Source organism: Fonsecaea nubica (assembly GCF_001646965.1).
Source record: "Fonsecaea nubica strain CBS 269.64 chromosome Unknown Scaff84, whole genome shotgun sequence".
NCBI classification, from domain to species: Eukaryota; Fungi; Ascomycota; class Eurotiomycetes; order Chaetothyriales; family Herpotrichiellaceae; genus Fonsecaea; species Fonsecaea nubica.
In genome coordinates this window covers 1-27841 of record NW_019173757.1, presented here as the reverse complement: position 1 = coordinate 27841, position 27841 = coordinate 1, and the positions used below count along the sequence as shown (strand labels likewise).

Sequence of the window (27841 nt, the reverse complement as noted above, 5' to 3'; positions counted from 1 at the left end):
CTCCTGCGCGGCCGCTCAATCCACTCGCCATTCTCCCTCCTGATTTTGTACATTCGTTCCTTATAATACATGCGATATCGTCAGCGGCCGGGGCCGGCGCGACACCAAATAACGCCTGAGTGGTGCCGTTCTCTGCAGAACTGGCGGTTGGAGTCGGAGTAGCGAGATGATTCGTTGTGAACATGGTGCAAAAAGGTGGCTTAGAATCCCGGGAGAAGCATCTCACTCCATTCCGAGTTGAAGAATGCGACGGCAGCCTAAACAAAGAAAAGGTCAGTCAACGATCGTCAAGAGTGGAGGACCGCCTGGATTGGAAAAGAAAAGGAAGTGCCCGCGCGAGGCGACTCTAGCAGGAGAAAACTCACTCCAAACATGGCCACGCTGATGACAACACTCGAGTTCTCCTCGGAGGTCAATGTATGATATACCTGGCCGAACCAGCCTTTGGGTTGGGACCGACGGGTCGCGGGCTGTACTGTGATGCGCTTGGGAGGCATTGTGGAAAGAAGTGTTGGAGAGTCGGCTGCTGGGGGTGTCTTGGGCTATTCAACTTTGCGGAGCGAAAATTCCCTTACGTTTGGAGAATGTGCAACGAGGACAAAGGGCGATGGATGATGGTGTACTCGGTAGATTTGAAAAGTAGTTGGAACTGCCCTCGAGCTAAATGAATGACCCTTCTGCGCAATAAATCGCAGCTTGGAAATTTTGGAGAATCTAGATACGGTGGCGCGCAGGTCTTGTCTAGTGAAGTATCCAGTGCGGATCATTAAGCCAAGGTCTACCTCAAAGTGCTGCACGTGCTCCACGTGCACCGCGCATCTCCTCTCCCTCTTAGTCTCCCTCATCTCTCCCTCTACTCAGACGGTTATGGGCAGCTTTCTAACTCCGATCCTTGTCTCCTTCTCTTGCTGATCTTGTTCTTTTGCATCCAGCCACATTTTCCACTTTGCACCTCGGTCGATCCTAGCAAGAAGCCACTCCGGAGTATGACCCTGCATTTTGTCGTCGATTCCAAGCCGAGCAGCATCCTCATTGACCCATCGGACAAGATCTTCCACATATGCTTCTTCAGCCCCAAGCTCCGCTAGGCTGTGAAAGTCTCTCCCCAAGCCTTTGGTCCGTACCCGCTCATTATACTCTTCGCGCATTCGTTGCTTGGGTGGCAGCTCGGCTTTACCGCTCAATACCCTCGCGACCGCCTGGGCTTGGAAGTCGAAAAACGAGAATGTGGCAATGTGATATGGAGCCCCGACAAACGCAAGCGTGGGATCCTCGATGTAAAATATGTCCTTGTGCAGGTTGTGCACCATTTCACCTTCGGCGGTGACGAGCACAAAGTCGTCTGCTTCACCGGCTGGAATGTCGTCCCGGTGCAGATGTGGGAGGAACGGATAGGAGGTTATGTATCCTGTACAAAGGATGACCGAATGGATATCCGTCAACACCTCGCCATTCTCGAGAATTACCTTCCCGGGAATTGGTCCTGAAGCTGGAGCATTGACATCGCGGTCCTCATTCAGTTGGAAGGATTTAACGGGCCCGATTCGCGTGGCGCCTGGTGGTAGGAAGCTGGAAGGAACGTCGAAAGCTCCGCCTCGAGAACTCTGATAAATGTGCTTGGCGTAGGCAGCTGATTCTTTGGCGATGTCGCTCGACGATACGCCAGCACCAACGAGAAGGATGTTCTGGTCTTTGAATATTCGGGGATTGCGGTATCTTTTCGAATGCCAGACTCGATCGGGCCACCCTTGCTTCCACTCTTGGAGCCCCGGAAAGTTGGGTATACGTGGCATATGGTAATGTCCTGATGCCACGACCACGGCATCAAATGTCCAGCGTCGTTCTGCCAATCGCGACCCCAGAGGCTCTTTCTGCAGCGTTGTCGTCCGCACGACCCACTCACCAAGATGCTTCCGTACCTCCTCAACGCGAGTGTGGTACTGTGTGACTGCGGAGACGCCATGCTTGAGTGCAATGTTCTGGATGTATTCCTCCAATACGTTTTGGTTGACGATATCCTCAGTGCCTTCAGGCCACGCGAGCAAACTTGTTCTCATCTCCCTGGTCGAGACGTTGTTCTTCAGGCCAGCATAACATGGCCCTGGTGGTGCATGAGCAATCTCCAGCTTGTCGTTGTCCTCGTTCTCCGGCGGAGGAGTGCTGAATGCGAGCTCCGGCCTTGTCTCATAGTCGCCTTTTGATGGGAGCTCATTCGGGTAGGAGGGATCGACTGATGAACGCTCGTCAAAGTGCCATACTCCGCCGGCGATTCCTGATCTCTCGAATAAAACTACCTCGAGGCCGTGTTTCAACAGGTGTGCAGCTGTACAGACGCCGCTGATACCGGCACCTATCACGGCGACTCGGTTACTCCTATTTTGGACCATGGTTTGCGGAAGGATTTCAAAGATGTTTCTCCGATAACATCACCCTCGAGAAAGATCCTTGCGAGTGGCTCATCCCGCCTTAAGAACTATAAGAAGCCGCGGGTGTGTGGCATCTCATTACAGGGGCTACCAATCAAAGGTGGTCTGACGAGTTCCTTCACGAGAGAGTACATATCAGCAAATACGCTCTTCCAAGCACGCCATAGGCGTTGTGCTTTTGGCAAAACTATAATTCGACCGACCATCTCGGCGTTATGACAACTTATGCTCGATAACTTCATCGAGGGATGACAAATGTACACATTCCAGCCAACACTGTCGGTAATGATTTCAGTCCATCAAAGCTTCATTGACGGCGGTGACACATCTGAATACTATCCACCTCGGGCTCTTGTTCAGCTACACACCTGTCTGCGGACGTCTCCAGACTTCTCCTTCTAGACACCTGAGTTGGCCTTCGAATATCCCGAGTTCATCACACGACTGGGCCGAGTTTTCTCTTTCTTGCCAGCTCCCACTTCCACAAGACCCTAATTACCAATGCGCACACAATCATCCCGGCGCTCAAACATGCAGAAGTGATAAACCCTCTGTGGTACCTCGGGGCGTCAATCTGCTGCCACACTACCAGCGGCAACCAAGCTTGAAACACATAGGCCAACTCGTTCATGGTCCCCACCACAATTGCCCTTTCTTCGTTGTCATCTGTGCAGATTTCGTGCGCCCAAGCCATGCACAACCCACTCAGGCCGCCACCACATCCGGCCAGAATGTAGCACGCCCAGTGCCACCCAACTGGTATGTCCCAGGCTGCAAGACTCGCGTAGGAAACTATCGATACTAGACCTCCGAAGACGATCGGGGGCCATCGGGCGCCGCGGAAGATGGTGTCCGAGGTCCAAGCATAGATGAGAGTACTGACCACCTGCACTGCATATGTGGTGGTCGGATATGTATTGATCTGCGAGATGGTGTACTTGGGATGTGTTGAGTCCTTGAGATACTGTGCGAAGGTAGGCTGGCTGACTCCCGCTCCGGCATTGTTGAAGGTCATGTACAAGGCCGCCAACATGTAAATCTTCCAAGATGTGAAGATTTTCTTGAACTTGGCTTTGGTGTACGGGGCTCTTTGGGCGCGGCCTTCCAGCTCCATCCGCTTGCGCGCATACTCGCGCTCCGCTGGGGTGAAATACCATGCCGTGGTGATTTCGGGAACGTCAGGGAGCAGGAAAAACCCGGAGAGAGCAATTGGGAGGGAGATTATTCCGTCCACCACGAAGAGCCATTGCCAGCCCTTCAAGCCTCCTTTGCCCCCGAGGTGGTAGACGGCGGCCATGAGATACCCGGAAAACATGCTCCCAATGGCGGACGAGGTGTGGAAAATACAAGACCGTTTTGCCAGTTCATCTCTCCGGTACCACGATCCGATTACGTATTGCATGCCTGGGTAGAATGTGGCTTCGGCAAGACCGATGAGGAACCGGAGGGCATAGATCGAGCCCGCGGAGTTGCATTTTGCGAGGCAGAAGGTCAAGACTGCCCACACAACTTCCATGAGCGGGATCCAGATTCGCGGACGGACGCGGGTGAGGATCATGTTTGCTGTTACCGGTCCGTCAGTCACATTCACTGAGAGCCCGTCTGGCTGGCCAAGGGGATCACTGCTTACACGGCACTTCGCCAATGACATATCCCACGGTCCAACATGTCTGCATATAGTTCAACTGGTTCTTGTACAAGCCCAGGTCCTCCTTCATGCCCGACACGAATGCATTGTTGATGTTTATCTGGTCGAGATACTTGATGAAGTACCCCAGGGTGGCGAACGTGAGCACCGCGGCGTCGAGCTTGAACAGGAACCGTCGTTCCTCTGGCGACTTGTCCAGCGTGTCCCAGACGTACGACTGCCATGTGCGCTTTGGCTTGGCCTGGATCGTGTCCGAGATCTTGCTGTTGGAGCTAAGCGTCTCGTCCACTGCCACCGGCGTCGTCGACAGATCGGTCTCGACCCCCTTGACGGTGATCTCTTTGCTCTGCTCGTAGAAGGACATCTTGGTATTTCTTGGTGCCCAGCCCAGTGGTTTTCCCACTTTTGCTTCTCTCCGTGGGCAATTCGTTTTCCGCTGGAGAGATATGCCAATGGCCTCCTTTGAAGCTCCCTTTTTAAACTTTCTCTGGGCTTTTTCTTCTTGTTTTTGAAAGCTTCTTTAGGAGGCCCCTCCCAGCACATGAACGGGCCATCGAGTCTCCCCTCCCCTCTAGACCATCGCACCTTTTGACGAGATATTGCGTGCTCCTCATTGCCGACGCTCTCGAACCCTGGTCGACGCATATTGCTCGGCCGCGATGTGCGCACACGGCGTACTCGGTGTAGCGAGTCATTCTAGTGGGGGGTCTTTTTTTGGCCAGAGTTCCATATAGCCGGGGGAAAGAAGGGGGCGATCTGCGTTGGTTGTCCAATGCAAGGATGATGGCGACGAACTCTTTGAGAGCGTCTGCATGAAAGCCCCCTCCCCACCGGCCAGATGATACCACGTCGTGCACGTCGCACGCATTGCATTCTTGTTGATTGCCAGAAAGCAAGGATCTCTGTCGATGGACGAGCAGCAAATAGGGGGGTTAAAGCACGCCATTTGCCCCCACGTGACTGCGGCTGCGGTCCGGTCCATATACAATCCCCCCCTCTGGCGTTGTCCTCCTGTAGAGATCAGCTGAGACCTCACACGTTGGCATGGTATTGATTGGAACGATAAGGAACCTCTCTGGAAAAGCGGGGGTAGGGATGGTTCTGTATAGGTACAGAAAGGGCGTGAGCGTGTCTCTCCGGGGGGTGTGTGTGGATGGGTAGCTTTTGCCCCCTTGGGAGAGGTGGTTGCAAATCGGTAGAGTAGCTTTCGTCCGTCTTCATGCAGCTAATCGATGTTCTCCTCCGCAAGTGGACGGAATGTTCGATAACCGGCAGCGGGCACGCAATGAGGGATTCTGATATCGCAATCTTGTTGTCTCTGAGCAAATGTACTGAGGTCGTAACCTGGCAATCTGGCAATCTGGCTCTGTAAGCAAGTCGGGATTTGTGGAGTAATCTTTGAAACTCTTTTGTTCCCAGTGCTGCTTGAAAAAGAGATGCTCGGTGATTGATTGTGAGAACGTAGCCTTCCTTACCCGTTTGTCTCTCTCAGAGGAATCTTTGTCCTGTGAAAAAAAGGCAGAAGAGTTCAATCCATCTCTCATAATGGCACCAGCACCCATTGATCCCACCATCACGGACTTTGTCGTCCAGAAAAAAGACACCTTGGGACTGCCCGAGCCGGCGTACCAGAGACTCGTGAAGGCGGGCATCGATCTTTCAAACGGATACCCGTACCGCCCGAACCGGCCGTTGTATCTCCAAGACGTGTACAACATCCGGAACAACGAGCGCAAGCACGTCGACGCCGGTGCTCGCGCCGACAAGTCAAAGAGCGCTCTGTTCTCCGCCGCGACCAAGGTCACCGACCTGACGGCCTACATTGGCACCGAGATTGAGGGGCTCCAGCTCAAGGACCTCACCGACCAGCAAAAGGATGAGTTGGCGCTGTTGATCGCCGAACGCAGCGTGGTTTTCTTCCGAGATCAAGACATCTCGCCGCAGCAGCAGAAGGCGCTGGGAGAATACTATGGCGAGGTTGAGATCCATGTAAATCAGACCCTTCTTGACATAGTTGAAAGTGGTTCCCTGTGCTAAGATTTGCATCCTGTTTGTTTCTCCTTTGTCGGAAACTTATAGCCTCAAGTCCCTCAAGTCCCAGGTGTTCCTGGCGTCACGGTAATTTGGCCCGCCCTGCAAGCGCAAGAGTTCCCGGCCAGCTTCCGCAAGCCGGGAGGCGCTTCGCGGTGGCACACGGATTTGGTCCACGAACGACAGCCCGCGGGCATCACTCACCTCCACAACGACACCGTCCCACCCATCGGGGGGGACACGCTCTGGGCCAGCGGCTATGCAGCCTACGAGAAGCTGTCGCCAGACTTTCGAAAATTGATCGATGGTAAGTACGCCGTGTACCGGTCAGCTCATCCATACCTCGACCGTGAGAACCCAACGGGCGGGCCGAAATATATCGAACGAACTCATCCGTTAGTCCGCGTGCACCCGGCGACCGGCTGGAAGGCGTTGTGGGTTAACAGAGCCATGACTGATCGAATTGTCGGGCTTGACAAGCCCGAGAGTGATCTTATACTGGGGTACCTGTACGACGTATACGAGAAGAATGTTGATATCCAGGTTCGGTTCAGATGGACGCCGGGCACGAGTGGTATGTCTCCCCCTTTCCACGGACAGCAGTCGATATCATGATGTTCATTCTGTGGGGGCTAACGGAACCAATCTTCATTCGAAACAGCTCTTTGGGATAACAGGATCACGGTGAGTTTTGTTGCTCTCATGGCTAAACCCGCTCTCGAGTGCTGACTTGCTAACTCTCTCCAAGATCCATAATGCTTCCTGGGACTATGCTGGCAATTACCCGCGACACGGCACACGAGTCACTTCTCTGGCGGAAAAGCCCTTCTTTGACCCTAGTGCGCCGACGAGGCGGGAGGCTTTGGGACTGTTAGGGCCGGATGAGAAGCAGGTCGACGGGGTCCTGGTAGATGGTTAGGCAAGTAAGTGCTTGAATACTTCATGTCGAAGGGGGTCGGTATAACCGGGATAGAAAGAGGGCAGGTTCTTACATAACTCAGTCCATCAGCCTAATCCGCCATTACCTTGCGAGTCTGCTGAGTATGTCCTTTAGGGACCCTCTATGTGTAGAGAGAAGAGCAGAACAGATCTGACTACTGTGGAATGAATATGCAATCTCGTATCTAACAACCACGTAAGGCTCTGCTCCCCCTTTAATGGATCTGTTTTGTGGGCCTCGTTTCTTGGCATAAAGGCTTGGCAACAACTGCAACTTCGTGTCAAACTCGTGATGAGAGCAACTGGACACAACTCACGCTTCAGCAGAATCAAGTGACTGTTGAGGAACAGTGCCCGGCTACTCAAGCTCGTCATGGCGGCTGAGCTAGATGCACATCCTCCTCATCTTGGCAGCCTGTGAATCCGGTATCAAAAAGCCTTCTAACTTCCAGATCAGCCCGTCTTGATTCCATGAGGACCTTCAGTCCACCTCGACTGGCTCGCCATGGCTCACCTTTGTGGATCCAAACTCCAACATCTACTAGGCGATGGGAGGACGAGGGCTCGCGTGCCTTGTCACCTTCTGACCTGTCCCCACTGGCGAATTGTATGCACCACCCAATTCTGGTCGACGGAAAGTCCGTAACAAGCTCATGCATATCACCTGCGGCTGTGATAGTTCGTGCTCGGCAGACGCGATGTCCAGAACATAAGCCAGCTTGGGGCTCTGCTACGTTCTTCCAATGGATGCAGCTCTTCGGTACCGTCTCCAACCTACGGATCTAATATTCTTTTCCCAAGGACAGACGAATAACATGAGTTCTCTGAGGTGGTGTCGATCGGTTCTGAAGAGGGGTCTGAGACCTGCAAAACTTTCTGCTGCATGTCCTCATTGACAGGAAAAGATGAACGCTTTTCCATGTGGAAGTAAAGTCAAATCCGAATTCCATCGCCACATACTTAATGCGCATAAATCTGGGATCTACCCCGGGGTTTTTGCACCTCCATCTTCAGTCCTCGAGCATTACCCAGGTACGTAGCAACCATGGGCTCACCCTCTTCTAGGAGTTCGTCAACGGCGTCTTCGACCCGGGCTCGTCGCGCTTCAACGGTGTCCTCTGTGGAAGCAACCGGAGATGGAACGTCAGATGTTGCTGGCCCCTCGGATAGGCCGCATGATGTCGACACTCGCGACCATGCTGAGGTATGCAGTTGCACTTGTTTTTCTGAGACAGTCGCTCTGACCTGAGCAGAATGCCAACGCTTCCGAACACCTGAAATGGTCTCTTCCCGTCTTGCGATGTCCTTCCAACGCCTCTTCTGCCAACACCCACGCTACAGCGTGTACCTCGTCGCACACGAACGAGATGCGCAGAAGGATGTCCAATATCACCAGACGGGCTTCCGTTGCCATAGTCGATGTCGCGCATAAGGTTGATCCTCTTACAGTAACGCAAGGCAACCCTCTGGGGCTTGCGATCAACGAAATCCGAGGCGTTTCCTCGGCTGGCTACTCTGCACCAGGCCAGTTTGATGCCCGCCGCTACTCTTGCGAAACGTCCGAAATCCCCGCTATATCCGCTCCAGAGCTTGCCCGAACCTCCCAAGCCTTCTCAGACGATTCTACGGTTCGCCCAGGCATGAGCGAGAAAGAGGATGACTATTTGATCCAGAGACTCGCAATGCACGACGACATCGAGCGACTCTCAACCCTCAAACGCATCCTTTACAGGCTGTGTCCACTCTTGGTCATCATTACGATTGGAGCCAACTGGTTGTATTTCGTTCTCCGCGTCAAGTTCACCGTAGCTGCCGAGGATGCTGCACATGATGTATTCTGGATGGCGTGGGCTTTCATTATCGTCGAGCTCTTGGTTTCACTTCCGGTGTTGCTGCAGAGTCTCTGGGGGTGGCATATTATCGGGTTGAGAAAGAGACCAAAGCTTCGCTTGGTTGGAGACAATGTTCCTTCGGTCGACGTGGTCATCACCTGCTGTCGAGAAGAAGATGATTTGATCCTCGACACCGCTAAAGCAGCCTGCAACATCGACTATCCCAGCGAACGGTTTCGCGTCATGGTCTGCGACGACGGGAAATCCGAATCACTGCGGAATTTGGTGGAGAAGCTTGCCTTGACCCAGTATTCAAATCTCTACTACCGCTCAAGACCGAAATACCCTGGCGTCCCACATCACTTCAAGGCCGGCAATTTGAATGATGCTATAGAAGAGACCAAGAAACTACCGGGAGGGGCGGCCAACTTCCTTGCGGCTCTTGATGCTGACATGATTCCCATGAAAGACTGGCTCCGGGCACTTTTGCCTCACATGCTTCAGGATCCAAAATGCTCGATGGCCTGTCCACCACAGGTACGTTGGGGGCGCCTCTTCCTTCTGGCTAAAGCGGTATATACTGACGTTCGCGTAGTTGTTCTACAATGTGCCTAGGGATGACCCTCTCTGCCAGAGCTTGGATACCTTTGTCCATATCGCGGAACCGATAAAGGACTCTCTCGGTGTGGCTTGGTGTACTGGATCTGGCTATGTCTTGAGACGCTCTGCCCTGGCCTCGATCGGAGGATTTCCTACTGGATCTCTTGCCGAGGATGTCTGCTGTTCAAGCATGCTTCTTGGCTCAGGTTGGAACACCGCCTTCGTCCACGAGCCCCTGCAATTTGGAACTGTGCCTGATTCTCTGGTGAGCCACTTGAAGCAACGCACAAGATGGGTAAGTCGGTCACGCATTGTACCTTTGTCGGTTGCTAAACTGTGACAGACCATCGGCACTGTCCAAACCGCCCTGAAGCTGCGGTTCAGCTTATGTGGTCCGCTGGTGAAGCACATGACCATTGCCCAGCGACTGTGCGGCTTTGTCTACACGATCTCCTCGCTCTTCACCGTCTTTCTCGTGGCGTCGATGTTCACTGCACCTCTTGTGCTCGCTTCGGGCGGCAAGCTTGTCCCATACGCAGATAACAATCAGTTGCGGTGGCTCATTCGCTCTGCATTCCTCAGCATGCTCTTGAATCGTGTGAATGAGATGATCTCCTTCTTGCCCTCGGGGTATCGCACTGGCCAGAGAGATACGCGGGCTCTGTTGTGGATGTCACCATGTGAGTACTTTACCCTGGCAACATGTTTGAGCCCACTAACCACGTCCTTCAGTCCACGCCATCTCGGTCATCCGCACCTTCGTCCTCCCCAAGTGGCTGGGAGGCAAAGTCGCCGTCTTCACGTCGTCTGGGTCACAAAAGGATCAACTCAACGAACGGGACGCCCGCCTCCGGGCGCCCTTGTGGCGTCGTCTCAAAGTCACCATCTGGGACTGTCAGTGCTACCTCCACGTCGTCTACATCGTGTTCATCCTCGCCGCGGTCGGCATCAGTCTGCACGCCAACATCACCAACCCGCAAAACGACACGAAGACCAAAATCCTCATCGACGTGCTGACCCACGCGGGGTGGCCTCCCATCATCTGGATGACGTGCGGCCTGGCCTGCTGGGCGCCCCTCAACTACGCCCTCTTCCCGCCCTCGGTCCCGGACAGGGAGGAGCTGCTCGACAGGGACCCCGTCACCGGCGTCGCCTACCCCAAGGAATCGTCCAAGAAGACCCAGACCTCGTGGGTCGCCTGGATCTTTGAGGCCCAGTACACCTTCCTCAGCGTCTACATGACCGCCGCGTGTGTCCTGTCTTTCTGGTTCTAGTTGAATGAGTGAGAGATATTGCGTGCGCGCGCATGAGAGAGTGTTTTGTTTGCGTTTGTGCTGAAGGCTGTTGACCGGTGGCTGTTGACCGGTGGCTGTTGACTGGTGGCTGTTGACTGGCGGCTGTTGAATTCTGTTCAATGTGGGGTCTGAGTTATGGGAACGGCTATTCTGAAGATGTACGACGCAGTATGAGGCAATATGCGGCAACACGAGGCAATATGGGATGGGATGGAAAATGGGACGGGAAGGAAAAGAGGGAGGAGAAAAAGGAAGTCTCTCCGTCAAAGAGAATCCAGGGATTGGCAGGGATTGGCAACGAATAGTCTGGAAGGATCACGATCGCGGCGCAGGGTCTGTTACCGGGGCGGACCGTCATGACATGACACGACATCGACATCGATAGACAGAGGATGGATGGTGGGAACTTGGAAAGAGAGTTGATTGTTTATGTAGTTAGCTAGCCAGATTCTATCCTTAAATATCGGCACGAACGAAAACTAGGGGGGGAAATACAGATGGAAATTTGCTTTTAGGATACACGAAACACCAGCCAGATATATATCCCACCATCCTTCTCGCCTGTAACCTGTAACCTGTAACTTGTAACCTCTATATATCGCAAATTCCCTGACCATTCCTTTGCCACCGTGACTGTGCAGGTCTCGAATATGGGCCTGTTCTCTCCAGTCCACAGAGAGAGAGAGAGACTGAGACACTCACGACGAGTCCATGCCGTTCGCTGGCGTGGACTTGACCCGCTGATGCGTGCGAAGGGTGACCATTACAAGACTGTGTCCACCACTGCCATCACTGCCACTGTACCTGCTCCTCATGCGCAGTCTCGCGCCGAATTTGAAAACGACAAAGCTAATAGGGTACAATGCGGCGGAGATGACGCCAAAGGTGCCGTACGCCCAGTCGCCGCCCAGGTTGGTGATCATTTGGATGATGGCGAGGGGAATCGCGGCAGCGACGAGGAGGCGCAGGCTGGCGGCCACGGTGAGCGCCGAGAGCGTGCCGGGCGCGGGGTAGGCGTCGAAGATGTATGAGATGTAGGATATCTGTTTTTGGCGCGTACAGAAGTTCAGTCAGTCAGTCAGTCAGCCGGCAAATCAATCGATCAGGAGGGGGGGGGGGGATAAACACGACGTCGTGACCGAAGAAACGTGCAGCTCCTTAGTTTGTCCTTGTGGAGAACAGTCTCTTTGACCTGACCTCAACGTTCTGTCTCCCCTTATGAAGCTGCGTTCTCGGTCTGGGAGTCCAAAGTACACTACAGTACCATGATATATGTACTCTGTTCTCTAGACTTCCCAATACCGACTTAAAAAGAAGAAACACCCATCACTCACGAGGACGCGCCGTGACCGATACCATGCTTTGGGATGTTACGCTTGTAACATTTAAACCAGATGATCTATCATTCATTAAAAATGCAACCCTAGATTCCAATCCCATATCATATCAGGGCCCGTTCCCCAGACCTGCACGTATTGCAAACGCCCTCAGACCTGGGGAAGACCGGTCCCGATCCAGCCATGGACGGGCTGGTTGGATGGTTCCCTGGCTGGACGTCGCTCTATATTTATCCAGTCGTTCATTCTTGGGAGCATAGGCATGGAGTAACACAACCCAAGTGTCGCCCACTATCCTGTATGTACACTATCGTATGTCTCTGTCGACCCAATCATTGATGATATACGCCGTCTAGTCCATCTCTTCTTTGTCACCATCCCAGTACCGAGCACATCATCGCAACTCCTTGCTTTCACACTCTATGTGTCAGCATCAATCCCTGGCTCCGGCACAAAGTCGATCCCATATTCTTTCTTCTCTAGCCCGGCCAATACCGCCTTCCCATACTCGGTCAACTCAGGCTTCCCATTGGGCTCGGTGGGCGAAGTAAAGAACCTCGGCTTAAACTCGACATTCAGGTCTTTCCTCTTTGCAGCCTTGTCTCGCTGGGCCTGCTCCAAATCCTGTTTCATCCTTGTTGCGTCCGAGTAGCGCTTTTCGTTGATTGCGGTGGTGACCTCGGCCCAGAATGTGCGAGACTCATGCGGCAGTTGCGCGTGCGGTGGGGGACAGGACTTGGGCACCGGGAACAAAGGCTGTAGGTCAATGAGGAGTTGCTTGTCAGAAGTTGGTTCGATATTGGTCGTCTCCTTGACTGCTGCGCTGTTCGGAATCGTATACACGATTTGTTCCTGCCAACATCCTTCAAGTTTCGCCAGGATGTCCTTCTCGGGCACGTCCTTGACCCGCGTATATTTGTCGTCAGATGGGTCATAGCGGAAAACAAGACCATGGACCCGGTTCTGCGCCTTTCCAAACCAGGATTCCTCCACATATGTAAGGAGACATTTTAGCCTCGTCTTGGGGCAGGTTATAGAACATGTGTCCGCGACCGAGATGTACAGGGAGCCGCGAAGGAGGCCCCCCAGGGAAGCGGCCGGGTGGACGAGTTGGTATTCTTCATTGTCCCGCTGTGTGAGGGTAACGAAAATCCCCCTGTTGTAGACACCTGGAATCACACGAACAGATGTGCCTGTAAACTTGGCAGAGATTTGGTCGTAGCCTCGGGCAATGATGCCGCGAGAAGGGCACTCATACCAATATGCTGACACGGGCGGGTGGTGTGAGGTCTGTTCGGTGAGGAAGGATATTCGGACCGGCTCCTCGCTGGTGTTGCCATTGGCCTGCGGCTCGGTAGGATCGACGGAAGGCTGGGGCGGTGCTTTGGATGGATTGGATATAGGCGGCGCGTCGGAATTGACTTCCCAGTGACACTAGATGGGAGAAATGTACCGTTAGATGGATATCACCATAGCAGAAGGGGCATGCTGGCTAAGAGATAGGAAGAAAGCATCACAAGTGAAAACATACCCTGAAGAATTCTCCCAGCGTCGAATTATAGGGTTTGCAAGGCTTGCCTTTCACGTATTTCTGTGCATGTTCTTTTAGCCTCAGACACAAGCAGACGGCGAAGAACCGTTCACTAACCAGATCTTTGGTGAACCAAAAGCGTAGGACTTCCAACATGCGACCAAGAGGCTCGTCTGATCTTCCTATACTGCAGGACTTTGTCAGCACGTTCACGAATGACAAAGGCCTCTCAAGCCACGCAGCCTTACCTGACAAAAGTCTCCGGCCTATCCAAGTAGTGCCAGTATTCTGTATGCTGTCAACACTTCTGCTCCATTGTAGCGCCAGCTGCTTGCACATACCTAGGTTCGGTATAGGTTCTATTAACTGCGAAGGCAATGAAAACCGAACATTTGCAATATCTGAGACACCGATAAACCTGGTGCATGCCCAACGGAGTCAGCACAACATCCTCAACAGGCCGGGATATCCCTCCCCATCGAAATCCGGCGATATTTCGTTTGTAGCAATGACGTACTTTTTCAACAGGCCCAAGAATGTCCTTAGCTTTGAGCTATCATCTCGGAGATCGTTATCGGCAGGAACAGTGGTTCCCGTGGGAGTGGCGGACGGAGTAGGAGTAGGCGGTCTGGTGTTGGGATTAGAGGTCGCAGGTGTTGCAAAAGGTGTATTCGAGGTAGAGGTCATGATATGAGCCTTGGGGATCTTTTTCTGTCGCAGGCTCCGGCAAAGAAACTCGCGTGCGCACTTTGACCACCGGTGAGGTTCTGGGAGGGACTAGAGTTCAAGGAGCGACTGTCTTGTGGTGAAATGGATAAGAATGAGAGGTCAGGTTTTTTGGAGGAGAGGACTCGAGGGCCTTTGTCTGGGAGGATAATGCCAACAAGATACTCGTATGGGTTGCAGGGGCGGTGGAAGTTGGGTGGCTGCGAAAAAACCATCCAATCCCAGGCAGGAGATGATAATCGTGGTATGGGAAACCCATGCGGGATGGACGAAACAGCTCGGTAACCTCGTTGGGGCAGCCTTGATGCTGTGCATGACGCGCACTTTGGACCCTGCGAGGGGACGTAAGCCTCTTAAGTTGTGGCCGTGGTGGCTCGATTTGCTGTGGCTGTGCCCACTTTATCGATAAGCCCCATGGGTGCCACCAAGAGCTCCTACTAGTCACAAGCTGAGGAGGCCTGGGAGGCAAGGAGGTACGGAGGCCAGCCTCGTCAGCCCGCCATATGCTCGCCAGCTGCCAGCTTGATTAAACCCCCCTCCCACTGTCAAGTCTGGCGCCAAACCATCCCCGCTGACAATAAGGCTGCCATTAAGTATTACAGTGCGATGCACATAAGACCGAGTGAGATCAGTCTACTCGATACATTTGCTTATCCCTTGATGATGAATACCCGTTCAAGCCGTCCCACCGCGATGAATCCTGCCTTCATTTGGAGACAGTGAGTGCTTTTCCATCCATAAAGGCCTTCAAGGCGAAACAGATGCTTGCCAACAAGGCAACTCGGAACGCACCTCCAGATATACTCCCAGCTCCCAGCGTGAGCAAGTACCACACGACGCCTATCTTCCGATTGCCGTTTCGATCAAAGTCAGGCTTGAGAAGTCCCATCTTGTTGAACTGTGCCAATTTGCCAGTTCCAGCGAAGGGGGGGTATCTCACAGCCAACAGACTTTCCATCCAGCTTGGCGTATAGGTGATTGATCGACGATGTGTAAAGCAGTCAAATGAAGCTTTGCCGCGGTACGCTCCAGTGCCCGAGTCGCCTACACCACCGAATGGTAAGTTCGGTATGATGCCGTGAAAGAAGCCATCATTGACGCTGGCACCGCCAGAGCGTGTGCTTGCTAAAATTCTGTCAGTCTCTGACTTGGATCCAAAGGCGTATACGCCCAATGGAGTTTCATGGAGCTCATTGGCAATACTGATCGCTTGATCCAAGTTGTCGACGGGTAAAATGGGGATAAGAGGTCCAAAAGATTCTTCCACTAGCAGCGAGTCCTTGGGATCTGTGACCTCGATCACAGTCGGCTCAATGAAGAGCTGGTCTGCATCCATGGTTCCGCCAATGACGATCCTGCCCGACGTATTGTCGAGCATCTTCTTGATGCGGTTGAACGAGTTGATATTGACTATTCTGGAGTAGTCGGCGCTCTTCTTGGCTCCTTCTGGGAAGAATTCTTTCATAGCCGCCTTCAGCTCTGCAATCAGAGTCGGGACGACTTCTCTGTCCGCCAGAATGCAATTTTGACTGATACATATCTGGCCTGCATTCATGGTCTTGGACCACAGGAGGCGTCGAGCCACGAGACGCATATCTGCCTTCTTGGTCACGATTGCGGGATTCCGTCCACCCAACTCTAGCGCGACCGGAGTCAAATTCTTTGCGGCAGCCTGGGCAATGATCTTGGCCGTGCGGGCAGAGCCAGTAAAGAAGATTTTGTCCCACTTCTGCTCCAGTAATGCTGAAGTCTCTGGGATAGCGCCTTGGACACAAGCGTAGCAGTCGGGATCGAGCGCTGTCTCGATGATTTTTTGCATGACTGCGGCACTGTTCGGTGACTGCTCCGAGGGTTTCAGAACAACAGTATTTCCTGCCGCAATGGCTCCTATCATGGGACCGAAGGACAAATTTACGGGGAAGTTGAAAGCCCTGAATGAAATGTTAGTGCACGAATAATATACGAGACGGACAGAGACTACCTACCCGATCACAAGCACTACACCCAGGGGATCCTTTCGGATCTTCGGGTTGACCAGGCGATTTGAGAGGGCGATATCCGCTGGTTTCTCATCTTTCATCCATTTTTCTAGATTTTGGGTCGTGAAGATAATATCATTTTGGGTCCAATTGATCTCCCCGGTGAAGGCTTCGAAAGAGCCTTTGCCCAAATCCCGTGCTAGCGCCTCCAAGAGCTCTTTCTCGTGGTCGGCGATGGCCCAGTAGAGTTTACGCAGCTGCTTGATTCGAAACTCGGCAGGGCGCGTCTTCTGAGAGAAGAATGTGTTCCGAAGTCGGGAGACGATCGAAGGAATCTGCTCAACTGGCGTGCTAGTGAACGATGGGAGTTGGACGGTCGTCATCATGTTTTGATTCTACCAGTTGCCGTGGGATATCTCAGCTCGTCGTCAGTTGAGAAGACTTCAGCTAGGGTATCGTTATCTTGATGGCAAGAAGGATAGGATGTTCTTTGTCTTCAGGTTCAGTGAGCACTAGAAGACGAGATGTTTTGTATGTAGCCAAGCAGTCTGACGATGCCTCGGTTCAGGTTTGAGTGATTCGTCAACAACTGCTGGCGCGGGCTTCAGGTCCGAGATGGCGGAGAATTGCTCGTGGATCTCGTCAGAATTGTATGCTCACTTGCTCACTGGAAATGTAGCAGGGGCTATATGGCCGCCCAGAAATCAGACAGAATACATGTGTGCAGTGTCAAGGTCTCTATCCAAACCAGCGTGACCAGCTCTCCATTTTGCTTTCAGCAGCTGCGGGAGTAGCCCCCATGCTAACCGGAACGAGGCCTAGGCACCTACTAGGCCCAACGCGTGGTTCGTCGGGTCCCCAAGTCGTGACGCATCGCCATCATGTGCCTCGCACAGGTAACCCCCTGGCCCTCCCGCGATGGTGATAGCCCCTCCTTTCTCTATATCGTGGTGCCGCGAACTTGTTGCAACTCCTCCGCAGTTTCAACAATCATCGTGCCGCATCTGCTGCCGTCACAAGGTCTCTGTGGTTTTTTCCTCCTTCATCCCATCCTCATTTCATTGTTCATTCCCTGCTACTGGTTATCTTTCCTTCAAATCGCGGGCTTTCCGCTCTGTCCATCTTTTCTCCCGGATTCAAATGGCGACATGGCAGTGTTCTTCGATCTTGACGACGACGATTGCTCAACCAGCGATCGATCGCGCTTTGACACGGACGAGTCATCCCAACAAAATCAGTTGAAACCTGCTACCAATGGAGGCACGGGTGGATTGAGCAGCGTTTCTGGCATTGGCGGTGGACAAATACCGTCAACAACAGCCAACAAACTGGCTGCAGCAGTGACATGCTATCCGTAGGTGCAGGCACGTACCCGCATGGACGCCCTCTACGTACTAACCTTCCGGATCTATTAGTATTGCCCTTTCCCTGTCCTCTCATCTGGATCTCAATGATCTGGACGCCCTCGCGTCCACTTGTCGAAGTGTCCACAACGGACTGACACAGTATGCGCGTCAACTCAAGTCTGAGTCTCTGCGTTGCAACCATGATGGAAGACCAGTTCTAGCAGAAGCACTCCTGGCACAAAGAGGAAGAACATTTACCGAAGAGTTCTCTGGGAGTACTACCCTGGCACAAGGTCCTGAAAACTCACACCATCCTGGGGGCCTCTATGCTTCGATGGGCGTTACAAGCAAGATCAGCTCTTGTGCTCGAGATTTGGTGGCCCCATGTCGTCGATGTGGAACAGTTGTATGCCGTAACTGTGCCGCCAAATCTCCCAGCACTGTTCGACTGAGGGACCGCTTTCGCCGCCTTTGCAAGACGTGTCTTGACGCCCCAATCGAAGCGCATCTGCAAGCGCTTAGCTCTGCTGACGACGCCAGCGACAGCCAGCCAGTGTCCAGTGCGAGTTCGATGAGGTCCGAGCGGTCAGCTTCCAGCTCATCCACGCCGGACACCTCCATGGGTCTGGAGAAAACCGAATTAGACACCTGCCCGCACCGGTCTTTTACTTCTTCAGCATTTCTTCGAGGTCCCTGCACCTGCGAGACTCGTGGGGTGTTTTTATGTGCACCATGCGGACAGAGTCTGCGGGTAGCTGACACGACTTACAAAAGGGTGTGGACCTGGCGTTCTCGGTACTCGACGCATATTGGTGACGGGTTAGGAACAGGACTGGGGTTGGGAAATCAAGCTCAAAAATGCGGCCGCGGAGAAGATTGCCTCGAAATGAGCGGGAAAGCCATATGTTGGGTGGAAATCGATTGTTCTGAGGGCAAGGCGCATGACGCGTCTGATCTGGAGAGGAACAGTCTCAGCCGAGTTGGCACACCAGATTCGGCCTATGGCAGTAACAAACCTGGATATTTCCAGCAGGAGATCGAGGGCATAGGCGGAGTGGTCAAGAAGAAAGTAAAGAAGCGTGTCAAGGTAGGAGCTGGGGTTTGGGAGTGGGAAGACGAGAGAGAAAGTGGCAAATATCTGGAGAGGGAAGCCGAAGGGACGGCGCGCAGTTGGTGCGGTTGGTGCGGGCGGGTATGTCCCTCCGAGCAGGACAGGAATGAGTCTTGCATGGACTTGACCAGCATGGCAGTCTAGGTGTCCAGGGACAAGGTACTTGGTAGACTGAGAAGAGCGGTGTGTTGGCAGAGGCATTGGCGACGCTTACCATAACCAGTCGTGGTAGCGGTACATGGCAACAGGGGTCTTCTGGGTACCAGCACACCGCGTTCCGGAGAACAATGTACCAAAGTAGTAAAAAGTATCCTGTTACCTCTTAACAGTCTTGTGTCAAGGGACAGAATGCCCCGTACCGTGGGAGACGAGCAGGACGAGATACCAGATCCTTGTAGATGGGTCGCGTCCTCCGATGCAGATCTTGGACGGCGAGACGGGTAGGACGGACGGGTAGCACTTTTGACTCCATGTTCCATCGCAGTGGAGGGCGATCCTCACTAACTAGTGCTTTTAAGTGTCCCTGCAGGAACACGGCAAGACGGTCGGCCGGATGCAGCTGCAATGCGGATGGCGAAAGCTGGAGTGAGAGCGATTGGTTCGCCCCCAACCAGGGAAACGTGGGCGGCACAAAGAGGCTAAGCAAGCGATGGAGGGGAGAAGCTCCGTCTGGGGAATGTCTTCTTAGGGACCGAGTGCAAAGTTATGGATAAGGGGCCGGAGCCGCGTCCAGGCTGTGCAACAAGGCTGAGACCCTGACGAGGAAGATGATGGACAGGATCAAGATGAAGATGACAGGTGGAAGTCAGCGTGTCATAACTCGGCTAAAGGGGCATGGAGGAATACGAGACCTTGATGTTCACTTCTCGCCAAGTGCGCAGACGAGGTCCTGCCTCCCTGGGGTAGGCATTGTCGATCGTGTGTTACATGCTGCCTATGTCGTGCCCTAGTAGTACCGCCCACCAACAACATGCCACAGAATTTGGGGGTCGCTTTAATTAAGTTGATGATCGAGGCATGGATGGGCAGTGATGGGTTAGGGGTCACGTCACACTGCAGGTCTGTGGCCGTCTTTCGAGACACTGATCACCTCGCATGCACCTGACACGGACTCCGAGAGGCTCTTAGCATTCCGTCACGCCCGTCTCTAAAGTCTCCTACGATGATAACGGCGGCGGTTCGATATCCCAATTCTACTATCGCACCTGGAAACCCCCACAAGCCCCTGGTCCAATCCTGCAATGCCTAACAAAAAGCAGATAGCACATTCGCAGGGTATTGGAGTCTGCAGTCTGGACCAAAAGCAATTCTTGTGTCGATCGCCCGCCACGAATGAAAAATTTTCGAGGCAACCCTCTCTAGGGAAATTCCCCATCGAGACCATTCTACCGAGTACTCCGAGACTCTGCCTGAGGTGTTGACTGGGTCCAAGAAAGAGGAAAAGAGACAAGAGAGAAAAAGGAGAATCTATCATCACCAAGCGAGGTGAAAAGTTCAGCCATAAAAATATAATTGGTTTCAATTGTTGTGTTCAGATCTGTCCGCCTGACCTGCGACTGCCCACACACACCCCGGACGCTGGTTGCTTTGACACGCATTGGTGGCTGCTGCTGGTCCTGCTGTTCTGCTGCTAATTCTGCTTTGTTTCTTTTTCTCTTTCGGATTCAACTTCTCACGGGCAGGAACCAACAGTGGAGCGAACAAGACACAAAACGGCCCTCTCATCATCGTGCATTCACCGCTATCGACCACTGACTAACAACACAAATCCCTCATCTGCGTCTTCCTCGTCTCTCCTCTCACCTCCTTACATCTTCTCACCTCGTCCAGCTGACCCTTCCCCCGACATTCTCTTTATTCTTACACTGCTTTGCTGGTCGTGTGCTCGGAAGAAACTGACTCGGCACGGCCGAATTCATCGACCTAAAAAGCTCTACCCAAGACCATCCTTAACCCCGGGCACCGCCACCAAACCGCCTATTGCCTACAACCCTGCAAGATCTGGAGATTTCAGCGGGTCCGAGCTTTGGACAGTCGACATCATCGTTGCCCGAAGCCTCCAATCTCCGTCCCCGTTCCTGACGTTGCTTCTCTCTGCAACATTGTTTCCTGCCCTGGGAAAACATCTGAATAATCACCCGTGCAAGAACGCCGACAATCCGGTTGTCTTTTCCACACGTCCTCTTCACACGCACCCGCACAAACTTAACGGTTTCTTGCACAATCTTTTTCTGCAAATTTCCTTACGCCCCGAAAAAATCTAAAGAAATTGGAAGGTGCTGGTCATGAGCTTGCCAAATGCGGTGCACCATCATCGTCGACGGAGTTCATCTCTCGAGCGCCGAGACCCTTATTCCTCCCCTTCTGTTTACTATGACGAGGAGGCCGTGAGACGTCAACTCCTGGGCTCACGAAACAGAGCCGTCACTTCGGTCTGTCACCTGTACCCCCTTTTTGTTCTGACCCTTGCTGACTCTTTTGGTAGTACATCAAAACTACACGCGAAAACGCTCTCGAGGCCTTCAAGGGCAGTTATCCCGCTCGGAGGACAAGTCACGGTGCGTACATGTGCCCCCTTGATATTGTTCGTCGACGCAGAACAGAAGAAGGTGGCTGATACAAGGTTGTTGCAGATGAACACCACCAACAACACCAGGAGCTACTGGTGGATGTCGACCGCACTTTGGAGGACCTCTTGGAACGGGAAGACGTGGACAAAAATCAACAAATCACCATAGAAGACAACGGTCCCAAGGTAGGCCTATAGTACCCCTGGACATTTCCAGAGACTGACCCCACGCAGCACATCAGCTTGGGCACATTGGCCTCTGCAGGTTACCGATCGGCCGAAGTTCGTGGAAATTATATGATCAGCAACCTCCTACAAGAGTTGACTTTGGCAAAAGACTTGGGCAAGAAGGTGGTCAAGATACACCGCTCTCGACTGAGTGAAAACCCCGTCGATCGGCTTTCGCGACGTATCAAGGACGAATTCTGGAACAACCTGACCCGTTGTCTGGACGCCGCCACAATCGAAAAAGCAGGTCGCGATCCCAAAGACTGGACTGCCGACCCGAGACCTCGCATCTATATCCCATCCGGCTGCCCAGAGCAATTTGAATATTACACCCAGGTCGCGAGAGACCGTCCGGACATGCGGCTGGATGTCCGCTACCTGCCCGAAGGTCCCATCACTGCAGAATACGTGCGGGGCCTCAACCATGCACCTGGCATTCTAGCTCTGGCCATGAGAAAAGAGATGGTCAACGGGCAAGAGACACTCAAAGGGGAGCCATTTATCGTCCCGGGAGGGCGTTTCAATGAACTGTACGGATGGGATAGCTATATGGAGTCTCTGGGTCTGCTTGAGAACGGAAGGGTCGACCTGGCCAAGTCCATGGTCCTAAACTTTGCCTTTTGCATCAAACACTATGGTAAGATTTTGAACGCCAACCGTTCCTACTACCTCACTCGATCGCAACCACCCTTCCTGACCGACATGGCGCTTAAAGTCTATGACAAGATTAAGCACGAACCGGGAGCCCTGGATTTCTTACGCTTGGCCATCCGGGCAGCCATCAAGGAATACTATAACGTGTGGATGTCTGAACCTCGTTACGACTCCGGAACTGGCTTGTCACGATACCGGCCAGATGGTCTTGGGGTACCACCAGAGACTGAGGCGTCTCACTTTGTGCACATTTTGACACCGTACGCCAAGAAACACGGTATGACGTTTTCCGAGTTTGTCGAGGCATATAACAGTGAAAAGGTGCACGAGCCTGAGCTGGATGAATACTTTTTGCATGATCGTGCTGTCCGCGAGTCTGGCCACGACACGTCATACCGCCTGGAGGGCTGTGCCGCGAACTTGGCTACGATCGACCTGAACTCGCTGTTGTACAAGTACGAAATCGATATATCCTGGTGTATACGGCAATATTTCAAAGACCGCTTGAGCATACCCGCCGAATTTCAGACCGACGCCAACTGCAAGGAAGGGTTCGAGACGTCGGCAACGTGGGATCGACGAGCACGGTTGCGCAAGGCGCGCATCGACAAGTACATGTGGAATGAAGCCAAGGGCATGTACTTTGACTACGACACGGTCAATAAAAAACGCACCACTTACGAGACGGCAACCACCTTCTGGGCGATGTGGGCAGGATGCGCATCTCCCAAACAAGCGGCTGCACTGGTGCTCAACGCTCTCCCCAAGTTCGATTGCTTTGGAGGGCTCGTGTCGGGTACTGAGGAGTCTCGCGGCGAAGTAGGTCTTGATCGACCGAACCGGCAGTGGGACTATCCGTACGGATGGGCTCCTCAGCAGATGCTGGCATGGGGAGGCTTCATCAAGTATGGTTATATTGAAGAAGCACAGCGACTGGCGTACAAGTGGCTGTACATGGTTACCAAGGCATTCGTCGACTTCAACGGGGTGGTGGTGGAGAAGTATAATGTTACTCGGGAGCTAGACCCACACAAGGTTGAGGCCGAGTATGGCAACCAAGGTGCCGACTTCAAGGGCGTGCCTCGGGAAGGGTGAGTATTGTGTCTGATTCTCTCTTTTTTTTGCCCCGCCTTCTCACTGACATTGTTTCAGATTCGGCTGGGTCAATGCCAGTTACGTGTATGGATTGTCCTTTATCCCGATGCACATGAAGCGCGCCCTCGGCACCCTCACACCATACGAGACCTTTGCGAAGGCGACAGAAATCAAACTTGGGGCGGTTGAGGATACTATCCAAGAAGGCTCTGACGAATCGAGACAGGACTCGGCGGACGAGGCGGTTGTCAGTTCGAGCCTGGAATCGCTCTGAAGTGGCCGTATGATCTCAGTCCCGATGTCACTGGGGGTTGTTTTGTTTGTTTTGTCGCATTTCTGGCAAGCGAATTGGTGGATACCTTTCACGATGCATCATCTATTCACGGGAATAGACTTAGAGGGCATCATGCGCAAGAGACGAGATTGTTTATGGTTAGCGAGCACGAGAACATCATGCCTCGAGACTGCGTTCGGAGGCTCTTTTTCCATCGGGTATCCTTTTGGCAGGGTGGTTATGGCGGGAGTTTTGCTGCGAGGCACCACCAGACAAGAGGCAGACATGGGAGGGTTAATAGACCCTGGGTGGAGTTTGTTGGTATACATAGTCATACAAACAGTCTGTTGCAGCTGCGGGAAAAGAGGTGTTACTACCGTAGAGGCCCTCACCGAGTTGCAAGAGTATGGGATGAACAGTTTACCAAGCGATATCGGCTAATAACAGTATAGACCTTGTACCTCGTTCTTCTACCAAATTGCCCGTGCAGCAGACAGATTGAAGGAGCCAATCGGCGTGGTGCGCTTGACCCTTGACGAGGCTTCCGGGTATTTCTCGCGTAAGCGGCGTGCGGCAGGTGCGATGGATGGACTGGCAATTGCCGGGCGCTCACGTGAGAGCAGTCAAAGTCTCATGCCTCGTGATGGACCAAAGAAGCCGAGGCGCCATTGAGGGCCAGACTGCGTCATTAATTTTTTGTCCCACCACAAACCAACGACCACAAGGACCTCCTCTGCTTCCTCTTCTGCCTGCGCACACATCACTGCATGCTACGAGTAAGGACAGCAACAATGGAGTGGCTGCACCCAAGCAAAGAGAATCATTCTTCCTCCAATCCGGGCACTCTGTCGACAAATGGCGGGTGAACGGAGTTTCTTGGTTTAACGTCATGGCCACATGCCAATCATTGACTTTCCCCCACAAGCCGATCCTGCACCGACACCATCGACACCATCATCTCCCCACTAGACACTACATCAGGTATCGACACGCTTCCTCCGCGCTCTTCCTGCATGTAGCCAATCTCTTTTCGTCCTGGCATCCGGCCGCAAGCGGCAAAGGCTTAGCCTGCCATGTCTGGACTCCAGGTTTTTTTGCCTTCTGAATCATCGGGATCCATCCCCCATGGCCGAGAGGCAATGCTCGACGCTCGACGCTCGAACCACCTTCGAGCCTCGACCCCAAGCTTCCCTTGGGCCTGGCTTGAGCTTTTTTACTTAATCCTCCTGCGTCGCCCTCCTTTGCCTCCCAATCTTCGACCTTCAGACCTTGGGTTCCTCTGTATTACACCTGTCCTCTCCACTCCGTATAGATTTTTGGAGATCTGCATTGTCGTGGGAGCATCATTCGTTCCGACAACTACTGCTGCTGAAGCTTGCGAGAACTCTCTTTTATGACGTCTGCCCTCAAAAAGGTCATTGACACCTTCACAATGTCTTCCCTCGACCAAGAAGAGCAGCTTTACCTGCAAGATGTAGAAGCCGTCAAGAAGTGGTGGACTGACTCCCGCTGGCGCTACACACGACGACCATATACAGCCGAGCAGATTGTGCAGAAGCGAGGCACGCTCAAGATCCAGTATCCTAGCAATGACCTGTCGAAAAAGCTGTGGAAGATTGTTGAGCATCGTTTTGCGGTAGGCAATACAATTGAGACATCCATGTAAACAAGAGCCACGACTAATATGACTGGTACAGACCAAGACCGCGTCCGCTACCTATGGCTGCCTCGAGCCCACCATGCTGACACAAATGAACAAATATCTGGATACCGTCTATGTGTCTGGCTGGCAGTCGTCCTCCACCGCCTCGTCCACTGACGAGCCTTCTCCCGATCTGGCTGACTACCCGATGAACACTGTGCCTAACAAGGTTCAGCACCTGTTCATGGCTCAGCTCTTCCACGACCGCAAGCAGAGAGAGGAGCGCCTTACCACTCCCAAAGACAAGCGAGGTCAGGTGGCCAACTTCGATTATCTCCGACCCATCATTGCCGACGCAGACACTGGCCACGGAGGTCTGACGGCTGTCATGAAGCTCACAAAGCTGTTTATCGAAAAAGGCGCTGCCGGCATCCACATTGAGGATCAAGCTCCAGGAACCAAAAAGTGCGGCCACATGGCTGGCAAAGTACTCGTCCCCATTTCCGAACACATCAACCGTTTGGTGGCAATCCGCGCCCAGGCCGACATCATGGGTGTTGACTTGCTTGCCGTTGCTCGTACCGACTCAGAGGCAGCAACCCTGATTACCACGACTATCGACTACCGTGACCACCCTTTCATTCTTGGATCCACCAACGCCAATCTGCAGCCGCTCAACGATCTCATGGTTGCGGCCGAACAAGCCGGCAAGAACGGAGACGAACTCCAAGCCATCGAAGACAGCTGGATCGCCCAAGCTGGCATCAAGTTGTTCGACGACGCCGTGATTGACGCCATCAATGCCGGTGTCCATGTGGATAAAGCAGCGCTCATCCAGAAATACAAGACCGCCTCCAAGGGTAAATCCAACAGCGAATGCCGCGCCATTGCCAAGGGCTTGACGGGTGTTGATATCTACTGGGATTGGGATGCCCCGCGAACCCGCGAAGGTTTCTACAGGTACCAAGGTGGCTGTGAATGTGCGGTGAACAGGGCGATCGCCTATGCGCCATACGCGGACATGATCTGGATGGAGAGTAAGTTGCCAGATTATGCTCAGGCCAAGGAGTTTGCCGAGGGCGTGCACGCTGTGTGGCCAGAGCAGAAGTAAGTCACTCTGAAACTCTCGAGATGAACACTTGGCTAACATCTTGCTAGACTCGCATACAACCTCTCTCCGTCCTTCAACTGGAAACGTGCCATGTCGTCGTCAGACCAAGAGACGTACATTCAACGCCTCGCCGAACTTGGATACTGCTGGCAATTTATTACCTTGGCTGGCCTGCACTCGACTGCTCTCATTTCCGACACCTTTGCCAAAGCCTTTGCCAAGCGCGGAATGCGTGCGTACGGCGAACTCATCCAGGAGCCTGAAATGGAGAACAAGGTCGACGTTGTCACCCACCAGAAATGGAGCGGCGCCAACTATGTCGACAACATGCTCAAGATGGTCACTGGCGGAGTCAGCAGTACTAGTGCCATGGGCAAGGGCGTGACGGAGACGCAGTTCCATTGATCTTGTTGATTTGACTTGCACGTTGCTTTTTTTACGTTCACTTCTCGAGAAGGACGAGATGTTTGGGCATGTTTCATTATATAGCCAGCGGCTATCTATCTATCTCTTTACCTACCCATGTGATACCGAAGGAGACAGAGGGACATGTTGGATCATGTTGAGTGGATTGGACAAGAGAGGGAGCCACAAAAGTGTCGAAACAAAAAGTCGAAAGCCTGGGTTCCTTTTTATTACGTGACGACGAGCAACGATGGAAATAAGGAATGAGAGGAGACTGACTCTTGTAAGTTCCTGTAACTAGTATATATATATCCTCGATATCTTGAATATCTGTCCCCCCTGCGACTTTGACTGTTCGTGCTCTTATTTCATGCCATTCTGTTCACTTGGGTAGTGAGTGTGGTTGTACTTTGCCATCGCGTATCCTCACTTTCCCCCAGCTCTGCCGAGTGCCCCCCTCCCAACTGCCAAAAGAGAACGCCTGTGGTTGTGACTATGGTCGTGATTGTCATTCTGATTCTGATTCTGATTCTGATTGTGATGGTGAAGGTGATGGTGAGTATGGTAATAGAGGTAGATGATGGTTGTGATATCGACGGCCCCCCCAAAAAACCTCCTTAGGACCCCGTCGCAGTCGCCCTCGCCGTGTCGATGCGGGACTTGACGCCAACCCAGTCCGGCAGGGCCCTCAACAGCGTCCCGACCCAGAACTTCTCCGGCACAAAGACACTCCCGCTCCGGCCGCGCAGGACCTGCCGGACCACCGGGGCAGCGACGTCGACGGGCTCGAGGACCTGCTGGCGCGAGCGGGACAGCTGTGTCGCCCAGGTCCCGACGAGCGGGGTGCGCGCCCACATCGGGTGGACGATCGAGGCCTGGACGCAGTGCCCGTTCTGGGAGCGGTGGCGCGTGTGCAGCTCGGCGAGGAGCGTCTCGTGCAGGGCCAGCACGCCGGCTTTGGTCGCGGTGTAGTCTCCCAGGCTGGCGCAGCCGGTGTAGCTTGCCATCTGTATTTTATGATCATGTATGTAAGAGACTGGGTTTTTTTTTTTTGTTTTTTGG

General features: G+C 53.2%; 9 protein-coding genes across 9 annotated transcripts; 4 read left to right on the top strand and 5 right to left on the bottom strand.

Moving 5' to 3' along the window:
* Positions 1 to 857: 857 nt before the first annotated feature.
* On the bottom strand, positions 858 to 2387 carry AYO20_09283 (hypothetical protein; the record flags this gene model as incomplete). The annotated part of the gene is made up of 1 exon (XM_022647554.1): positions 858 to 2387. One exon carries the CDS (start codon positions 2385 to 2387, stop codon positions 858 to 860), a length of 1530 nt encoding a protein of 509 aa, XP_022496443.1.
* Positions 2388 to 2862: 475 nt separating this feature from the next.
* On the bottom strand, positions 2863 to 4438 carry AYO20_09282 (hypothetical protein; the record flags this gene model as incomplete). Its single annotated transcript, XM_022647553.1, has 2 exons — positions 2863 to 3989; positions 4057 to 4438. 2 exons carry the CDS (start codon positions 4436 to 4438, stop codon positions 2863 to 2865), a joined length of 1509 nt encoding a protein of 502 aa, XP_022496442.1.
* Positions 4439 to 5619: 1181 nt separating this feature from the next.
* On the top strand, positions 5620 to 7024 carry AYO20_09281 (hypothetical protein; the record flags this gene model as incomplete). The annotated part of the gene is made up of 4 exons (XM_022647552.1): positions 5620 to 6063; positions 6154 to 6679; positions 6767 to 6789; positions 6854 to 7024. The coding sequence occupies 4 exons, from the start codon at positions 5620 to 5622 to the stop codon at positions 7022 to 7024; spliced, it is 1164 nt and encodes a 387-aa protein (XP_022496441.1).
* A 1065-nt stretch (positions 7025 to 8089) lies between these two features.
* AYO20_09280 (hypothetical protein) lies at positions 8090 to 10750 on the top strand (the record flags this gene model as incomplete). The annotated part of the gene is made up of 5 exons (XM_022647551.1): positions 8090 to 8248; positions 8298 to 9413; positions 9472 to 9771; positions 9820 to 10156; positions 10209 to 10750. The coding sequence occupies 5 exons, from the start codon at positions 8090 to 8092 to the stop codon at positions 10748 to 10750; spliced, it is 2454 nt and encodes an 817-aa protein (XP_022496440.1).
* Positions 10751 to 11469: 719 nt separating this feature from the next.
* Positions 11470 to 14326, bottom strand: AYO20_09279 (hypothetical protein; the record flags this gene model as incomplete). The annotated part of the gene is made up of 6 exons (XM_022647550.1): positions 11470 to 11814; positions 12604 to 13542; positions 13640 to 13826; positions 13888 to 13927; positions 13981 to 14057; positions 14157 to 14326. The coding sequence occupies 6 exons, from the start codon at positions 14324 to 14326 to the stop codon at positions 11470 to 11472; spliced, it is 1758 nt and encodes a 585-aa protein (XP_022496439.1).
* Positions 14327 to 15071: 745 nt separating this feature from the next.
* AYO20_09278 (hypothetical protein) lies at positions 15072 to 16727 on the bottom strand (the record flags this gene model as incomplete). The annotated part of the gene is made up of 2 exons (XM_022647549.1): positions 15072 to 16296; positions 16351 to 16727. The coding sequence occupies 2 exons, from the start codon at positions 16725 to 16727 to the stop codon at positions 15072 to 15074; spliced, it is 1602 nt and encodes a 533-aa protein (XP_022496438.1).
* A 4359-nt stretch (positions 16728 to 21086) lies between these two features.
* Positions 21087 to 23621, top strand: AYO20_09277 (hypothetical protein; the record flags this gene model as incomplete). The annotated part of the gene is made up of 5 exons (XM_022647548.1): positions 21087 to 21233; positions 21287 to 21359; positions 21435 to 21556; positions 21605 to 23343; positions 23405 to 23621. The coding sequence occupies 5 exons, from the start codon at positions 21087 to 21089 to the stop codon at positions 23619 to 23621; spliced, it is 2298 nt and encodes a 765-aa protein (XP_022496437.1).
* A 1432-nt stretch (positions 23622 to 25053) lies between these two features.
* AYO20_09276 (isocitrate lyase) lies at positions 25054 to 26779 on the top strand (the record flags this gene model as incomplete). Its single annotated transcript, XM_022647547.1, has 3 exons — positions 25054 to 25257; positions 25319 to 26370; positions 26422 to 26779. The coding sequence occupies 3 exons, from the start codon at positions 25054 to 25056 to the stop codon at positions 26777 to 26779; spliced, it is 1614 nt and encodes a 537-aa protein (XP_022496436.1).
* A 617-nt stretch (positions 26780 to 27396) lies between these two features.
* On the bottom strand, positions 27397 to 27786 carry AYO20_09275 (hypothetical protein; the record flags this gene model as incomplete). The annotated part of the gene is made up of 1 exon (XM_022647546.1): positions 27397 to 27786. One exon carries the CDS (start codon positions 27784 to 27786, stop codon positions 27397 to 27399), a length of 390 nt encoding a protein of 129 aa, XP_022496435.1.
* Between the last annotated feature and the right edge of the window lie 55 nt (positions 27787 to 27841).